This window comes from Oncorhynchus gorbuscha, linkage group LG09, assembly GCF_021184085.1.
Source record: "Oncorhynchus gorbuscha isolate QuinsamMale2020 ecotype Even-year linkage group LG09, OgorEven_v1.0, whole genome shotgun sequence".
Lineage (NCBI taxonomy): Eukaryota > Metazoa > Chordata > Actinopteri > Salmoniformes > Salmonidae > Oncorhynchus > Oncorhynchus gorbuscha.
In genome coordinates, this window is record NC_060181.1 from 32,560,901 (window position 1) to 32,580,381 (window position 19,481).

At 43.2% G+C, this 19,481-nt stretch overlaps 1 protein-coding gene across 1 annotated transcript in view; it reads left to right on the plus strand.

The window, feature by feature from the left end:
* Positions 1-16,755, plus strand: part of LOC124042771 (potassium voltage-gated channel subfamily G member 2-like) — a 32,140-nt gene extending 15,385 nt beyond the window's left edge. Inside the window, exon 4 of the mRNA XM_046360876.1 lies at positions 15,700-16,755. Coding sequence (XP_046216832.1) covers positions 15,700-16,521 — 822 coding nt within the window. The 3' untranslated portion in view covers positions 16,522-16,755. The remainder of the gene's footprint in view (positions 1-15,699) is intronic.
* The last annotated feature ends 2,726 nt before the right edge of the window (positions 16,756-19,481 follow it).

Sequence of the window (19,481 nt, forward strand, 5' to 3'; positions counted from 1 at the left end):
GTAGGTTATGCTGTAGGTGTGTAGGTTATGCTGTAGGTGTGTAGGTTATGCTGGAGGTGTGTAGGTTATGCTGGAGGTGTGTAGGTTATGCTGGAGGTGTGTAGGTTATGCAGTGTGTGTGTAGGTTATGCTGTAGGTGTGTAGGTTATGCTGTAGGTGTGTAGGTTATGCTGTAGGTGTGTAGGTTATGCTGTAGGTGTGTAGCCCCATGCTGTAGCTGTGTAGGTTATGCTGTAGGTGTGTAGGTTATGCTGTAGCTGTGTAGGTTATGATGTAGGTGTGTAGGTTATGATGTAGGTGTGTAGGTTATGATGTAGGTGTGTAGCCCCATGCTGTAGCTGTGTAGGTTATGCTGTAGGTGTGTAGCCCCATGCCGTAGGTGTGTAGGTTATGCTGTAGGTGTGTAGGTTATGCTGTAGGTGTGTAGGTTATGCTGTAGGTGTGTAGCCCCATGCTGTAGTTGTGTAGGTTATGCTGTAGGTGTGTAGGTTATGCTGTAGTTGTGTAGGTTATGCTGTGGGTGTGTAGCCCCATGCTGTAGCTGTGTAGGTTATGCTGTAGGTGTGTAGGTTATGCTGTAGCTGTGTAGGTTATGCTGTAGCTGTGTAGGTTATGCTGTAGCTGTGTAGGTTATGCTGTAGGTGTGTAGCCCCATGCTGTAGCTGTGTAGGTTATGCTGTAGGTGTGTAGGTTATGCTGTAGGTATGTCGGTTATGCTGTGGGTGTGTCGGTTATGCTGTGGGTGTGTCGGTTATGCTGTAGGTGTGTAGCCCCATGCTGTAGCTGTGTAGGTTATGCTGTAGGTCTGTTTATGCTGTAGGTCTGTTTATGCTGTAGGTGTGTAGATTATGTTGTAGGTGTGTAGGTTATGCTGGAGGTGTGTAGCCCCATGCTGTAGCTGTGTAGGTTATGCTGTGTGTGTGTAGGTTATGCTGTAGGTGTGTAGGTTATGCTGTAGGTGTGTAGGTTATGCTGTGGGTGTGTAGGTTATGCTGTGGGTGTGTAGGTTATGCTGTGGGTGTGTAGCCCCATGCTGTAGCTGTGTAGCCCCATGCTGTAGCTGTGTAGGTTATGCTGTAGGTCTGTAGGTTATGCTGTAGGTGTGTAGGTTATGCTGGAGGTGTGTAGGTTATGCTGGAGGTGTGTAGGTTATGCTGGAGGTGTGTAGGTTATGCTGGAGGTGTGTAGGTTATGCTGTAGGTGTGTAGGTTATGCTGTAGGTGTGTAGGTTATGATGTAGATGTGTAGCCCCATGCTGTAGCTGTGTAGGTTATGCTGTAGGTGTGTAGGTTATGCTGTAGATGTGTAGCCCCATGCTGTAGCTGTGTAGCCCCATGCTGTAGCTGTGTAGGTTATGCTGTAGGTGTGTAGGTTATGCTGTAGGTGTGTAGGTTATGCTGTAGGTGTGTAGGTTATGATGTAGATGTGTAGCCCCATGCTGTAGTTGTGTAGGTTATGCTGTAGGTGTGTAGGTTATGCTGTAGGTGTGTAGGTTATGCTGTGGGTGTGTAGCCCCATGCTGTAGCTGTGTAGGTTATGCTGTAGGTGTGTAGGTTATGATGTAGGTGTGTAGCCCCATGCTGTAGCTGTGTAGGTTATGATGTAGGTGTGTAGCCCCATGCTGTAGGTGTGTAGGTTATGCTGTAGGTGTGTAGGTTATGATGTAGGTGTGTAGCCCCATGCTGTAGCTGTGTAGGTTATGCTGTAGGTGTGTAGCCCCATGCTGTAGCTGTGTAGGTTATGCTGTAGGTGTGTAGGTTATGCTGTAGGTGTGTAGGTTATGCTGTAGGTGTGTAGCCCCATGCTGTAGCTGTGTAGGTTATGCTGTAGGTGTGTAGGTTATGCTGTAGGTGTGTAGGTTATGCTGTAGGTGTGTAGCCCCATGCTGTAGGTGTGTAGGTTATGCTGTAGGTGTGTAGGTTATGCTGTAGGTGTGTAGGTTATGATGTAGGTGTGTAGCCCCATGCTGTAGCTGTGTAGGTTATGCTGTAGGTGTGTAGGTTATGCTGTAGGTGTGTAGGTTATGCTGTAGCTGTCTAGGTTATGCTGTAGGTGTGTAGGTTATGCTGTAGGTGTGTAGGTTATGCTGTAGCTGTCTAGGTTATGCTGTAGGTGTATAGATTATGCTGTAGGTGTGTAGGTTATGCTGTAGGTGTGTAGGTTATGCTGTGGGCTGTATGTTCATGTGTTAATGTTAGGCAGAACAATATTGTGACTAAACCCTTCAGTGAAATCCAGATAAACTAGCTTCATTAGCCAGAGCTAATAACCTTTTTTGAACGGAGTCCACCCACCATCCTCTTCCATTTAGCTAATATCCATTAACAGGAGGCTTCTGATGGCACAGATCTTCCCACTATGGCTGCAAATGAAACTAATGAAATTAAATCCCCAGAACGCCTTCTTTATTGAGATGTAGATTCAGAATCCGTTTATCATGATGTGATGTTTCAGCTCTAGGCTAAACGCATGAACAACTAGACCAGCAGGATAAAAATCTACTACGGTTGAAGTCGGAAGTTTACATACACTTAGGTTGGAGTCATTAAAACTTGTTTTTCAACCACTCCACAAATTTCTTGTTAACAGACTATCGTTTTGGCAAGTCGGTTAGGACATCTACTTTGTGCATAGCACAAGTAATTTTTCCAACAATTGTTTACAGACAGATTGTTTCACTTATAATTCACTGTATCACAATTCCAGTGGGTCAGAAGTTTACATACACTAAGCTGACTGTGCCTTTTTAAACGGCTTGAAAAATTCCAGAAAATTGTCATGGCTTTAGAAGCTTCTGATAGGCTAATTGACATCATTTGAGTCAATTGGAGGTGTACCTGTGGATGTATTTCAAGGCCTACCTTCAAACTCAGTGCCTCTTTGCTTGACATCATGGGAAAATCTAAAGAAATCAGCCAAGATTTCCAAATGACTGAAGGTACCACGTTCATCTGTACAAACAATAGCACGCAAGTATAAACACCATGGGACCACGCAGCCATCATACCATACCGCTCAGGAAGGAGACGCGTTCTGTCTCCTAGAGATTAACTTACTTTGGTGCTAAAAGTGCAAATCAATCCCAGAACAACAGCAAAGGACCTTGTGAAGATTCTGGAGGAAACAGGTACAAAAGTATCTACAGTTGGGAGAACAAGTATATGATACACTGCCAATTTTGCAGGTTTTCCTACTTACAAAGCATGTAGAGGTCTGTAATTTTTATCATAGGTACACTTCAACTGTGAGAGACGGAATCTAAAACAAAAATCCAGAAAATCACATTGTATGATTTTTAAGTAATTAATTTGCTTTTTATTTCATGACATAAGTATTTGATCACCTACCAACCAGTAAGAATTCCGGCTCTCACAGACTTGTTAATTTTTCTTTAAGAATCCCTCCTGTTCTCCACTCATTACCTGTATTAACTGCACCAGTTTTAACTCGTTACCTGTATAAAAGACCTGTCCCCACACTCGATCAAACAGACTCCAACCTCTCCACAAATCAAATCAAATTTTATTTGTCACATACACATGGTTAGCAGATGTTAATGCGAGTGTAGCAAAATGCTTGTGCTTCTAGTTCCGACAATGCAGTAATAACCAACAAGTAATCAAACTAACAATTCCAAAACTACTGTCTTATACACAGTGTAAGGGGATAAAGAATATGTACATAAGGATATATGAATGAGTGATGGTACAGAGCAGCATAGGCAAGATACAGTAGATGGTATCGAGTACAGTATATACATATGAGATGAGTATGTAAACAAAGTGGCATAGTTAGTGGCTAGTGATACATGTATTACATAAGGATGCAGTCGATGATATAGAGTACAGTATATACGTATGCATATGAGATGAATAATGTAGGGTAAGTAACATTATATAAAGTAGCATCGTTTAAAGTGGCTAGTGATATATTTACATCATTTCCCATCCATTCCCATTATTAAAGTGGCTGGAGTTGAGTCAGTGTCAATGTCAGTGTGTTGTCAGCAGCCAGTCAATGTTAGTGGTGGCTGTTTAACAGTCTGATGGCCTTGAGATAGAAGCTGTTTTTCAGTCTCTCGGTCCCAGCTTTGATGCACCTGTACTGACCTCGCCTTCTGGATGATAGCGGGGTGAACAGGCAGTGGCTCAGGTGGTTGATGTCCTTGATGATCTTTATGGCCTTCCTGTAACATCGGGTGGTGTAGGTGTCCTGGAGCGCAAGACCAGAGAGGGTGTAAGGACATCAGGGATAAAATTGTAGACTTGCACACGGCTGGGATGGGCTACAGGCAAGCAGCTTGGTGAGAAGGCAACAACTGTTGGCGCAATTATTAGAAAATGGAAGAAGTTCAAGATGACGAAAAGATGGAAGAAGTTCAAGAAGATGAAAATCACCCTCGGTCTGGGGCTCCATGCAAGATCTCACCTCGTGGGGCATCAATGATCATGAGGAAGGTGAGGGATCAGCCCAGAACTACACGGCAGGACCTGGTCAATGACCTGAAGAGAGCTGTGACCACAGTCTCAAAGAAAACCATTAGTAACACACTACGCCGTCATGGATTAAAATCCTGCAGCGCACGCAAGGTCCCCCTGCTCAAGCCAGCGCATGTCCAGGCCCGTCTGAAGATTGCCAATGACCATCTGGATGATCCAGAGGAGGAATGGGAGAAGGTCATGTGGTCTGATGAGACAAAAATAGAGCTTTTTGGTCTAAACTCCACTCGCCGTGTTTGGAGGAACAAGAAGGATGAGTACAACCCCAAGAACACCATCCTAACCGTGAAGCATGGAGGTGGAACCATCATTCTTTGGGGATGCTTTTCTGCAAAGGGGACAGGACGACTGCACCGTATTGAGGGGAGGATGGATGGGGCCATGTATCGTGACATCTTGGCCAACATCCTCCTTCCCTCAGTAAGAGCATTGAAGATGGGTCGTGGCTGGGTTTTAAAGGATGACATCGACCCGAAACACACAGCCAGGGCAACTAAGGAGTGGCTCCGTAAGAAGCATCTCAAGGTCCTGGAGTGGCCTAGCCAGTCTCCAGACCTGAACCCAATAGAAAATCTTTGGAGGGAGATGAATGTCTGTATTGCCCAGCGACAGCCCCGAAACCTGAAGGATCTGGAGAAGGTCTGTATGGAGGAGTGGGCCAAAATCCCTGCTGCAGTGTGTGCAAACCTGGTCAAGAACTACATGAAACGTATGATCTCTGTAATTGCAAACAAAGGTTTCTATACCAACTATTAAGTTCTGTTTTTCTGATGTATCAAATACTCATGTCATGCAATAAAAATGCAAATTAATTAATTAATTAAAAATCATAATGTGATTTTCTGGATTTTTGTTTTCGATTCCGTCTCTCACAGTTGAAGTGTACCTATGATAAAAAAATTACAGACCTCTACATGCTTTGTAAGTGGAAAACACTGCCGATTTTGCAAGTTATCAAATACTTATCCACAGTAAAACGAGTCCTATATTAACATAACCTGAAAGGCCGCTCAGCAAGGAAGAAGCCACAGCTCCAAAACCGCCATAAAAAAGCCAGACTACGGTTTGCAACTGCACATGGGGACAAAGATCATACTTTTTGGAGAAATGTTCTCTGGTCTGATGAAACAAAAATAGAACTGTTTGGCCATAATAACCATCGTTATGTTTGGAGGAAAAATGGGGAGGCTTGCAAGCCGAAGAACATCATCCCAACTGTGAAACACGGGGGTGGCAGCATCATGTTGTGGGTGTGCTTTGCTGCAGGAGGGTCTGGTGCACTTCACAAAATAGATGGCAACATGAGGAAGGAAAATGATGGGGATATATTGAAGCAACATCTCAATACATCAATCAGGAAGTTAAAGCTTTGTTGCAAATGGGTCTTCCAAATGGACAATGACCCCAAGCATACTTCCAAAGTTGTGGAAAAATGGCTTAAGGACAACAAAGTCAAGGTATTGGATTGGCCATCACAAAGCCCTGACCTCAATCGTATAGAAAATTTGTGGTTAGAACTGAAAAAGTGTGTGCAGCAAGGAGGCCTAAAATCCTGACTCAGTTACATCAGCAATGTCAGGAGGAATGGGACAAAATTCACCCAACTTATTGTAGGAAGCTTGTGGAAGGCTACCTGAAACGTTTATCCCAAGTTAAACCATTTAAAGGCAATGCTACCAAATACTAATTGAATGTGATGAAAGAAATAAAAGCTGAAATAAATCATTCCTCTTTACTATTATTCTGACATTTCACATTCTTAAAATAAAGTGGTGATCCTAACTGACCTAAGACAGGGAATTGTTACGAGGATTAAATGTCAGGAGTTGTGAAAACCTGAATTTAAATGCATTTGGCTACGGTGTATGTCAACTTTTGACTTCAACTGTACATTTGTAGTCTTACACTAAGAGCTGGCGTCCTCAACCATGTTAAATCTTACATTCTGTTCAGGAATTTAGCTTGTTCCTCCGTCCAGAGGACAGGCTGATCTCACCTGCTCAGAGATGTTCTGACAACCCTTGTCTTCCTGACTCCAGTTAGGCTCTAACTTTCACATCACTTTGCCTGTGTGCAGGTGTGGATCCATTAAAACAGAAACAATGTTGTGGTTTTGTGTAAAAGTGTCAGAGGACAAATCCAATGTGATGATGGTGATTTTAAAGCACTTAGCTTGTCTGTTCTGATATAGCTCTGAGAACGATTCGGGGCCACATAACAGCTGCATGCATACACACACACACACACACACACACACACACACACACACACACACACACACACACACACACACACACACACACACACACACACACACACACACACACACACACACACACACACACACACACACACACACACACACTTTTATGGGTCTGCTTATTGTCTCTATCTGGATGAATAGAGGATTAAGAACTGTGTGTCCTCTATGTAATGTGTTTTCAGAGTTATCTCCTCAGAGTAGTAGAATTGGGATGTCACTTTCATCCATGTCAAAATGGCTTATTTCTCCCCCTGTAACGTCTGTGGAAATGTAGGACTTGTTGTATCCGTTTTCATCCCTCTGATAAATGACTGGGGAGATCTCTGATAAATGACTGGGGAGATCTCTGATAAATGACTGGGGAGATCTCTGATAAATGACTGGGGAGATCTCTGATAAATGACTGGGGAGATCTCTGATAAATGACTGGGGAGATCTCTGATAAAGATGAAATGACTGGGGAGATCTCTGATAAATGACTGGGGAGATCTCTGATAAATGACTGGGGAGATCTCTGATAAATGACTGGGGAGATCTCTGATAAATGACTGGGGAGATCTCTGATAAATGACTGGGGAGATCTCTGATAAATGACTGGGGAGATCTCTGATAAATGACTGGGGAGATCTCTGATAAATGACTGGGGAGATCTCTGATAAATGACTGGGGAGATCTCTGATAAATGACTGGGGAGATCTCTGATAAATGACTGGGGAGATCTCTGATAAATGACTGGGGAGATCTCTGATAAATGACTGGGGAGATCTCTGATAAATGACTGGGGAGATCTCTGATAAATGACTGGGGAGATCTCTGGCTGATTTAATGGAGAGCTGAGCTTTCAGGTTACCATCTTTACAGGTGAACGAGGGGAAATGACTTGAAATCTGGAAATTGTTCTGCCTTGAATTGTTGCTTTTCGGTTTGTAAATGGAATACTAATAACTCATATTCTTTACTCTGAATCCTCCTCATGAGACTTTGTGATACTTTAGTCTTGAATTAATCAAATTCTTGCTTGTTCCCTCACTCAGCTACTCTGTCTCCTCTCTTGCATACGGTATACAGTGCCGTGATGAAAAATGATTTGCCCCCTTTTAGATTCTCTATTTATGCATATTTTTGATACTGAATGTTATCGGATCTTCAAGCCAAAACCTAATATTAGATAAAAGGAACCTGTGTGAACAAATGACACAAGAATTACATACTTATTTAATTAAACAAGTTATGCAACACCCAATGACCCTGTGTGATGAAGTAATTGGGGTGGCAGGGTAGCCTAGTGGTTAGAGCGTTGGACTAGTAACCGGAAGGTTGCAAGTTCAAACCCCCAAGCTGACAAGGTACAAATCTGTTGTTCTGCCCCTGAACAGGCAGTTAACCCACTGTTCCTAGGCCATCATTGAAATAATAATTTGTTCTTAACTGACTTGTGTAGTTAAAAAAAAAAAGCCCCCTTACACTCAACTGGTTGTGCCACCTTTAGCTGCAATGACTCCAACCAAACGCTTCCTGTAGTTGTTGATCAGTCTCTTACTTCACTGTGAAGGATTTTTGGCCCACACTTTCATGCAGAACTGCTTTAACTCAGCGACATTTGTTGGTTTTCAAGCATGAACTGCTCGTTTCAAGTCCTACATCTCAATTGGGATTAGGTCTGGACTTTGACAAGGCCATTCCAAAACTTCAAATGTATTGCTTTTTAGCCATGTTCATGTAAACTTGATTGTTGTCTTGCTGCATGATCCAGCTGTGCTTCAGCTTCAGCTCAGACAGATGGCTTGACATTCTCCTATAGAATTCTCTGATACAGAACAGAATTCATGGTTCCTTCTATGAAGGCAAGTCGTCCAGGTCCTGAGGCAGCAAAACATCCCCAAACCATCACACTACCACCACCATGCTTGACCGTTCGTATAAGGTTCATATTATGGAATGCAGTGTTTGGTTTTCGCCAGGCATAATGGGACCCATGTCATCCAAAAAGTTATACGTTTGACTCATCTGTCCATGGGACATTCTCCCAAGAGTCTTGATGATTATCCAGGTACTTTTTGGCAAACTTGAGTCAATTTTTTGGACGAGATGGGTCCCATTTATGTCTGGCGAAAACCAAACGCTGCAGTGAGACGGCTACTATCTCTCTCTGCTCTAATCATACAACAGGATCCAACAGGCCATCTAGCCTCAAGCAAATTCTCTCACACACGCACAGCATGTCTAGCGGGCAGCACCTTGATCCTCTGTTAGAGAGTCAGCAGCTCCCTGAGTTCAGAGTGCCCCTGTGGTTTCTCCTTCGGCAGCTGCCCCTATACCAGCCCACAGTCTACAAATAGTACCAGGTGTGTCAGTCCACAGTACAAATGCTACCAGGTGTGTCAGTCCACAGTACAAATGCTACCAGGTGTGTCAGCCAACAGTCTACATATACTACCAGGTTTGTCTTTGCTATTTAAATCTAAAATCAGTATTAACATACAGTGCCTTCAGAAAGTATTCATACCCCTTGACTTATTCCACATTGTGTTGTTACAGCCTGAATTCAAAATTGATTAAACACATTTTCTTTCTCACCCATCTACACACAATACCCCACAATGACAAAGTGAAAACATGTTTTTTATGGTTTTTTTTGCACATGTATTGAAAATGAAATACCGACATATTTAAATGAAGTATTCACAACCCCGAGCCAATATTTTGTAGAAACCCTTTTGGCAGCAATTACAGCTATGATTCTTTCTTGGTAATTCTAAGAGTTTCCACATCTGGATTGTGAAACATTTGCCCATTTTATTCTTTATTCTTTGTCCAATTGGTTGTTGATCGTTGCTAGACAACCAATTTCATGTCTTGCCATAGATTTTCAAGTAGATTTAAGTCAAATCTGTAACTCTGCCAACATTCACTGTCATCTTGGTAAGTAACTCCAGTGTAGATTTTGCCTTGTGTTTTAGGTTATTGTCTTGCTGAAAGATGAATTCATCTCCCAGTGTCTGGTGGAGAGCAGACTGAACCAGGTTTTCCTCTAGGATTTTGTCTGTGCTGAGCTCCATTGTCATGCCCTGACCTTAGATATGTCTGTTTTTCTATATATTTTGGTTAGGTCAGGGTGTGACTAGGGTGGGTACTCTAGTTTTTGTATGTCTAGGGTTTTTGTATGTCTATGTTGGCCTGATATGGTTCCCAATCAGAGACAGCTGTTTATCGTTGTCTCTGATTGGGGATCATATTTAGGTAGCCATTTTCCTCATTTGTGTTGTGGTATCTTGTCTATGTATAGTTTCCTTAGTGCACAGCAGCAGCGTCACGGTTCGTTGGGTTGTTTGTTGTTTTGTTAGGTGAGTTTCAGTTTATTAAAATGATGTGGAACTCTACTCACGCTGCTCCTTGGTCTCATCATTATGGCAAATGTGACATCCATTCCCTTTCTTTGTTATTCTAAAAACACTCCCCAGTCTTTAACGAATTACAAGCATAACCATAACATGATGCCGTCACCACTATGCTTGAAAATATGGAAAGTGGTACTCAGTAATGTGTTGTCTTTGCCCCAAACATAACTTTTTGTCCTGAATACAAAGTGTTATTTGCTTTGCCATATTTTTTGCAGTATTACTTTAGTGCCTTTTTGCAAACAGGATGCATGTTTTGGAGTAGTTTTATTCTATTCAGGTTTCCTTCTATTCACTCTGTCATTTAGGTTAGTATTGTGGAGTAACTACAATGTTGTTGATCCATCCTCAGTTTTCCACAGCCATTAAACTGTAACTGTTTTAAAGTCACCGTTGGCCTTGTGCTGAAATCCCTGAGATGTTTCCTTCCTCTCAGGCAACTGAGTGAGGAAGGATGCCTGTATCTTTGTAGTGACTGGGTGTATTGATACACCAACCAAAGATTGTTTTGTTTGTTTACCTTTTCAATAGGTGCCCTTCTTTGTGAGGCATTGCAAAACCTCCCTGGTCTTTGTGGTTGAGTCATTATTTACCTTACAGATTATTGTATGTGTGGGGTACAGAAACAAAGTAGTCATTCAATCATGTTAAACCCTATTATTGCACACAGAGAGAGTCCATGCAAGGTATGTGACTTGTTAAGCACACTTTTAAATCGTGAAGTTAATTATGCTTGTTGTAACAAATGAGTATTCAACTTACTTACTCAAGACATTTCAGCTTTTCATTTATTATTTTGTAAAAATGTCAACAACAAAAAACATGGAGTATTGTGTGTAGGCCAGTGACAAAAAACATGGAGTATTGTGTGTAGGCCAGTGACAAAAAAATAATTTAATCCATTTTAAATTCAGGCTGTAACACATGTGGGAAGGTCTAGGGATGTGAATACTGTATACGAAGGCACTGTATACGACTAGGTGTGTCAGCCTACAGTCTACATGTACTACCAAGTGTCAGCCTACAGTCTACATGTACTACCAAGTGTCAGCCTACAGTCTACATGTACTACCAAGTGTCAGCCTACAGTCTACATGTACTACCAAGTGTCAGCCTACAGTCTACATGTACTATGTCAGCCTACAGTCTACATGTACTACCAGTGTCAGCCTACAGTCTACATGTACTACAGCCCACAGTCTACATGTACAAGTGTCAGCCTACAGTCTACATGTACTACCAAGTGTCAGCCCACAGTCTACATGTACTACCAAGTGTCAGCCTACAGTCTACATGTACTACCAAGTGTCAGCCCACAGTCTACATGTACTACCAAGTGTCAGCCTACAGTCTACATGTACTACCAAGTGTCAGCCTACAGTCTACATGTACAGTCAGCCTACAGTCTACATGTACTACCAAGTGTCAGCCTACAGTCTACATGTACTACCAAGTGTCAGCCCACAGTCTACATGTACTACCAAGTGTCAGCCTACAGTCTACATGTACTACCAAGTGTCAGCCTACAGTCTACATGTACTACCAAGTGTCAGCCTACAGTCTACATGTACTACCAAGTGTACAGTCTACATGTACTACCAAGTGTCAGCCTACAGTCTACATGTACTACCAAGTACAGTCTACATGTACTACCAAGTGTCAGCCTACAGTCTACATGTACTACCAAGTGTCAGCCTACAGTCTACATGTACTACCAAGTGTCAGCAGTCTACAGTCTACATGTACTACCAAGTGTCAGCCTACAGTCTACATGTACTACCAAGTGTCAGCCTACAGTCTACATGTACTACCAAGTGTCAGCCTACAGTCTACATGTACTACATGTCACTACAGTCAATGTGTCAGCCTACAGTCTACATGTACTACCAAGTGTCAGCCTACAGTCTGTACTACCAAGTGTCAGCCCACAGTTTACATGTACTACCAAGTGTCAGTCTCCAGTCTACATGTACTACCAAGTGTCAGTCTCCACTACCAAGTGTCAGCCTACAGTCTACATGTACTACCAAGTGTCAGCCTACAGTCTACATGTACTACCAAGTGTCAGCCTACAGTCTACATGTACTACCAAGTGTCAGTGTCTACATGTACTACCAAGTGTCAGCCTACAGTCTACATGTACTACCAAGTGTCAGCCTACAGTCTACATGTACTACCAAGTGTCAGCCCACAGTTTACATGTACTACCAAGTGTCAGTCTCCAGTCTACATGTACTACCAAGTGTCAGTCTCCAGTCTACATGTACTACCAAGTGTCAGCCTACAGTCTACATGTACTACCAAGTGTCAGCCTACAGTCTACATGTACTACCAAGTGTCAGCCTACAGTCTACATGTACTACCAAGTGTCAGCCTACAGTCTACATGTACTACCAAGTGTCAGCCCACAGTCTACATGTACTACCAAGTGTCAGCCCACAGTCTACATGTACTACCAAGTGTCAGCCCACAGTCTACATGTACTACCAAGTGTCAGCCCACAGTCTACATGTACTACCAAGTGTCAGTCTCCAGTCTACATGTACTACCAAGTGTCAGCCTACAGTCTATATGTACTACCAAGTGTCAGTCTACAGTCTACATGTACTACCAATTGTCAGCCTACAGTCTACATGTACTACCAAGTGTCAGCCTACAGTCTACATGTACTACCAAGTGTCAGTCTCCAGTCTGAAATTGAGCGAACAGTGTAACATTTTTGCAATAAGGGAAAAGACAGAGCGATTTCCACTAGATACCACTGCCACATTCAGAAAAGCTTTCCCATTTTAAAATGTCAACATGTTTTATACAAGGTTTCTCTGTTGCACTTGTACCTTTTAAAACAACATCAGATCTTCAATATTATATCCAGTATCAGAAAAAATAACAATAGGCTGGGCAGCACCACCTACTGGAGAATTGATCTATCTACATCTACCTTTGGTCTCCCATCCAGGGTTTTAACCCAGCCTTGCATAGATATGATTTTGTCACTCACTGTGCTATCATGAGAATAATTAATGAGATCCCCACTTAAAACTAGATACATTCACTGTTGCTATGAAAGTCATTCCAAAGGGTAGGTTTAACACAGCAAAGGAAATGTAACCATACTTAATACATCATTATCATCAATTGTACTAGTTAGGCCTTTTAAAGCATTTGCAAAGTCATCAACAGCTATTGTTTCAATTCAACCCAGGGGTCAAAACAGAAGTTGGAGAATCTAGACCAAAGAAATGTGTGTTATCAGATGAGGAAGTCTTGAAAGTAAAAAATGGCCGCCATGTTCATAGCTGCTATGTTAACAGTCCTGTCCTCGCCCTGCTTTAAATCTGCAACATTTTCTCTCCGCCAACAAGAGGGGTGTGAACAGATTGTTTCATGAACAGTGCTTGTTCCCATAGAAATAGACGTGGCGTCCGCAGGGGGGCCTGAGTGGGGAAAGTTTGGTTAACACACTTCGTGGCTGGTACACGCCTGTCTGGAGCTCTGATACGGTCAGAGTAGCATGTTTGCTGAATCGGATAATTGTGTGTTTTTAATTTGATCCACTGTGGCCGTGTCTGTGTATCACAGAGCACTGTAGGGCATGGGGAAGGGGGCCTGCGGTGCATGTAGCCTACTCCACTAGAAAGATTCCCATCAAAGGACAACGTTACTACAACAACGACTGGCCAAATTGTAAATATGTTTTACAGGTGCACACAAAAAAAACTGATTGAATCATCATCGTTTCCATGTCATTTTAACAAACAAAAAAAATCAATGTGATGACATTGACTCTCAACGTGGAAAACTGATTGGATTTACAAAAGTCATCAACTCAAGGGAATTTCTTCTTTTTTTTACCCAACTTTTAACCTAAATCCAATGTCATGGTGGCATCTTTTGTTAACTTCATGTTAAATTCACGTTAGTTGATAACTCAACCAGACGTCTGTGCCAGTGGGTTTATCGTTGTGCTCTGTGAATAACCAAGCATAGTGACGTGGTTGCATGTTGTCTGAATTAGTAAAAATGGAAGAAAGGTTGTTTTCTGAAATGTTTATTTCTGTTCTGACTTCTAAGCCTTTCAGATACACAGATTTGCTTTGATTAAATTATATTTAGGACAATAATGAGAATCTAAATTGTCCCCCAGCTCTGTTCTTACTCTCCCTCCTCACTATACGATGTTGTATGTTTCCAATGATACACTGGATTGGTTTTTAAGCACCTCTTATTCACAAGGGATGATTCTCTAACAGATTAGAGCTCAATAGCTGCTCAAAGACACATGTTCCCTAATAACATTTAAGGAGTAATTGGGTAGAATGTATAATGAAACGGAAGGCGAGTCACAAAAAGTTGGCAAAAGTAATTAAGACATTATTTTATGCTCACTTGTTCTTAAACATGTTGAGGAAGCGTAGCTAGGTTTCCCAGAGTAAGAGTGCAATGAAAGGAGGACCAACAGCTTGGGTTATTTCTTTTATACAAATAAATAATCATAGATGGCTTTACGCATCCACCCCCTTCTCCATCCCCTCCTCCCCCTTTCTCACAGTTCTCCTTCTGGGCCTGTTTTCATAATCACATGTAATTACAGTTCTATAATATTTATGGACCAATTTAGAGCAGACAGAAAATGTATTACCCTACAGGAAGTCAGGATGTTTCAGCATGCCAGAAGTAAATGTATTTATAATATATTTATAATGTAGTCACAGTTGGCTTTAGCTTTCTACCTGCTGATCCCAGGAAGGAAATCATGTTCACTTAATGAAGAGAGAGAGAGATTACTGGTGTGGATGGACACCAGTCATTTATATACAAAGATTCTTTATGTATGACCAGATATTGTTACCAGAGTGGTTTGTCTAAAAGAGTTGTACATTGTACTGTATAGCCCAAATGTCTTGTCAATTAAAGGAAGGGAATAGTGTTTCCACAGTCAGTGTTCAACCTCAATGAATCATCAAAGCCTCTCCTCTTACCTTTATAAATCATGTAAAGTACTGCCGACAGACAGCCTGCCTATTTTATAATACAAAGGAAGACAAATTGACATCTCCCTCTGGCTGTTTGATCAAAGAAACTGATCTCTTTTCCTGTTGATCCCAATTAACTAGCAGGAACATTCAGATTTTTGTGTGTGCTGCTCCATCAGAGTACAAAACCCTCTCCCTCAATCACTGCTCTGGCACCCTCCATCTCCCCCCCATGCTGGTGTAGAGGAGTCTGGCACCCTCCCTCTCCTCTTCTCCCCAGCCCCCCCCACGCTGGTGTAGAGGAGTTTGGCATCACTGGTGGCTCTTGAACTGGCCCTTTGAGCCAGATAGGAACAACTGACTTGTGTGATTTAGGAGACAGTTGTCCATAGTGTTTTATAATAGTGAATGTATTGTCCTTTCCTAATAATGTCTTGCATTATAATTGTTGCTCACCTTCACACTTTTACCCTTTAACTTTTTCAACAACACTTTCAAAACCCTTAACACTGTTCTCTCTCTTCCACTGTGTTTTTCTTAACACGGTTCCCTCTGTCTTCCAGGGTGAGTGTTCTCAGAGGTGCTACAATATCTTTGTCCTGGAGACTGTGTGTGTGGCCTGGTTCTCTCTGGAGTTCCTGCTGCGCTTCATCCAGACGCCGAGCAAGTGTGTGTTCCTGAAGACGCCCCTCAACATCATCGACGTGGTGGCCATCCTGCCCTACTACATTACCCTGATCGTAGACTCTCTGTCTGAGGGAGGGGAGAAGCCCAGCGGCGGGAACAACTACCTGGAGAAGGTGGGCCTGGTGCTGCGGGTACTCCGGGCCCTGAGGATCTTCTACGTGATGCGTCTGGCGCGCCACTCCCTGGGGCTGCAGACCTTAGGCCTGACGGTCCGACGCTGCACCCGTGAGTTCGGCCTGCTCCTCCTCTTCCTGTGTGTTGCCATGGCACTTTTCTCCCCTCTGGTGTTCCTGGCGGAGAGCGAGATGGGCGCCAAGTATGACTTCACCAGCATCCCTGGCACCTACTGGTGGGCGGTGATCTCCATGACAACAGTGGGGTACGGGGATATGGTGCCGCGGAGCATCCCGGGTCAGGTGGTGGCGCTCAGCAGCATCCTCAGTGGGATCCTCCTGATGGCGTTCCCCGTCACCTCCATCTTCCACACATTCTCTCGGTCCTACCTGGAGCTGAAGGAGGAGCAGAACAGAACGCTGAGACAGAAACCAGACTTCCAGGACTCCACCAAGTCTCAGAACAGCGAGGACTCGGCCGAGACCGACAGTTATCATGGCATCACTGAGGCCGCCGCCTCCGCATTACGCAAGAAGTCCATCGCCATTGCGTCACAGAGGAGGGCCATGCATACTCAAGACTGAGTGTGTGTGCAATGTGAGAGCCTGAGGTTGTGCAGTGCTCTACTAAAGCTAGAGGACTACTAAACAGGGATTGGACGTTTTTCTCGAGCTTAAGAAGAAAAGGAGCTCTGATGTTTGTGATCCTCATAGCTGTCCATCAGACTTCAATAGAGTTTCTAAGATTTTATAAGACAGCTGCAAAAGTATTTTTGCTGACATTATTGGTGAAGAGCTGACCAGAAGATAAAAAGACAAGTTCTCTGTGGTCAAAGGACATTTCACCCAGGAGAATAGCGCTACAACACAGGAGAATAGCGCTACAACACAGGAGAATAGCGCTACAACACAGGAGAATAGCCCTACAACACAGGAGAATAGCCCTACAACACAGGAGAATAGCCCTACAACACAGGAGAATAGCCCTACAACACAGGAGTATAGCCCTTCAACACAGGAGTATAGCCCTACAACACAGGAGTATAGCCCTTCAACACAGGAGTATAGCCCTACAACACAGGAGTATAGCCCTACAACACAGGAGTATAGCCCTTCAACACAGGAGTATAGCCCTTCAACACAGGAGTATAGCCTTTCAACACAGGAGTATAGCCCTTCAACACAGGAGTATAGCCCTACAACACAGGAGTATAGCCCTACAACACAGGAGTATAGCCCTACAACACAGGAGTATAGCCCTTCAACACAGGAGTATAGCCCTTCAACACAGGAGTATAGCCCTTCAACACAGGAGTATAGCCCTACAACACAGGAGTATAGCCCTACAACACAGGAGTATAGCCCTACAACACAGGAGTGTAGCCGTTCAACACAGGAGTGTAGCCCTTCAACACAGGAGTGTAGCCCTTCAACACAGGAGAGTAGCCCTACAACACAGGAGAATAGCCCTACAACACAGGAGAGTAGCCCTACAACACAGGAGAGTAGCCCTACAACACAGGAGAGTAGCCCTACAACACAGGAGAGTAGCCCTACAACACAGGAGAGTAGCCCTACAACACAGGAGAATAGCCCTACAACACAGGAGTATAGCCCTTCAACACAGGAGTATAGCCCTTCAACACAGGAGTATAGCCCTTCAACACAGGAGTATAGCCCTACAACACAGGAGTATAGCCCTACAACACAGGAGTATAGAAGCCCTACAACACAGGAGTATAGAAGCCCTACAACACAGGAGTATAGCCCTTCAACACAGGAGTATAGCCCTTCAACACAGGAGTATAGCCCTACAACACAGGAGTATAGCCCTACAACACAGGAGTATAGCCCTACAACACAGGAGTATAGCCCTACAACACAGGAGTATAGCCCTTCAACACAGCATGGGGAGAAAGCTTCTCTCTCACAAATATTCAGTATGGTAAAGATATTATTTTAGTGGAAAAACACCTTTGATTAAAATATTATAATGTTGGTATATATTTAGGATAAGAAGGATTGCAATAAGGTAAGTGCAATAAGAAAGATTGACTATAAACACATTTTACAGATTTCTGAATGCTTAGTTTGCTTCTATCTAGACTCAGGATCTGCATATTTTAATAAATGTAAGGAAACTATGACCTCGGCTGATGTAATGTATGTTTCTACTCAACTTTATTCAATGAATTTCAGCCCATGATTCTGTTACGTTTCCCTCCAGTTGCACATCTCCTCTGAATGGTTCTGCTTTCAGGCATGGTTACATTACACACAAGAGTCATTGGATGGATAGGGCAGTTTTGCATAGGGCAGTTTTGTTAGCTGTCTATCATGCACCAAACACCGGTGTGTGTAAGCGTAACTTGGGAAGTGTAGTGGAAGTGGTTTCATTGGATGGAGGCACCCATAGCTGTATGGATCTGTGCAAAACTGCTACAGTAAATGTATATTTTTGCTCGCTGGTGAAAGATCAGGGCCATATGTTTTGAAAGCTGTATCGCAAGCGATGATTATTGACGTTTCTAAACGTTAAAACACCACGTTTGAATTGTAGTTCACATGAGCCAGTCGTGGGGGAAGCTAATGGCTGGAAACTGTAGGGAGAAGGCAGAATGCCTTCTAGAGTTTAAGAGCTAGGCGTTACCATCCTGTGTTGGTGGGCAAACGTGAAATCAAAATCCAACGTTCAAATAGCCAATGAATCTAGGGATGTAACCGCTTCCACATGTCTCTCAAATCTCAGTTTTGGAATATACTGACTTTATGAAAATGTACACTTTATAAACTCAGCAAAAAAAGAAATGACCCATTTTCAGGACCCTGTCTTTCAAAGATAATTCGGAAAAATCCAAATAACTTCACAGATCTTCATTGTAAAAAGTTTAAACCCTGTTTCCCATACTTGTTCAATGAACCATAAACAATTAATGAACATGCACCCATGGAACGGTCTTTAAGACACTAACAGCTTACAGACGGTAGGCAATTAAGGTCACAGTTATGAAAACTAGGCACACTAAAGAGGCCTTTCTACTGACTGAAAAACACCAAAAGAAAGATGCTCAGGGTCCCTGCTCATCTGCGTGAACGTGCCTTAGGCATGCTGCAAGGAGGCATGAGGACTGCAGATGTGGCCAGGGCAATAAATTGCAATGTCCGTACTGTGAGACACCTAAGACAGCGCTACAGGGAGACAGGACGGACAGCTGATCGTCCTCGCAGTGGCAGACCACTTGTAACAACACCTGCACAGGATCGGTACATCTGAACATCACACCTGCGGGACGGGAACAGGATGGCAACAACAACTTCCCGAGTTACACCAGGAATGCACAATCGCTCCATCAGTGCTCAGACTGTCCGCAATAGGCTGAGAGAGGCTGGACTGAGGACTTGTATGCCTGTTGTAAGGCAGGTCCTCACCAGACATCACCGGCAACAACTTCGCCTATGGGCACAAACCCACCGTCGCTGGACCAAACAGGACTGGCAAAAAGTGCTCTTCACTGACAAGTCGCGGTTTTGTCTCACCTGTGGTG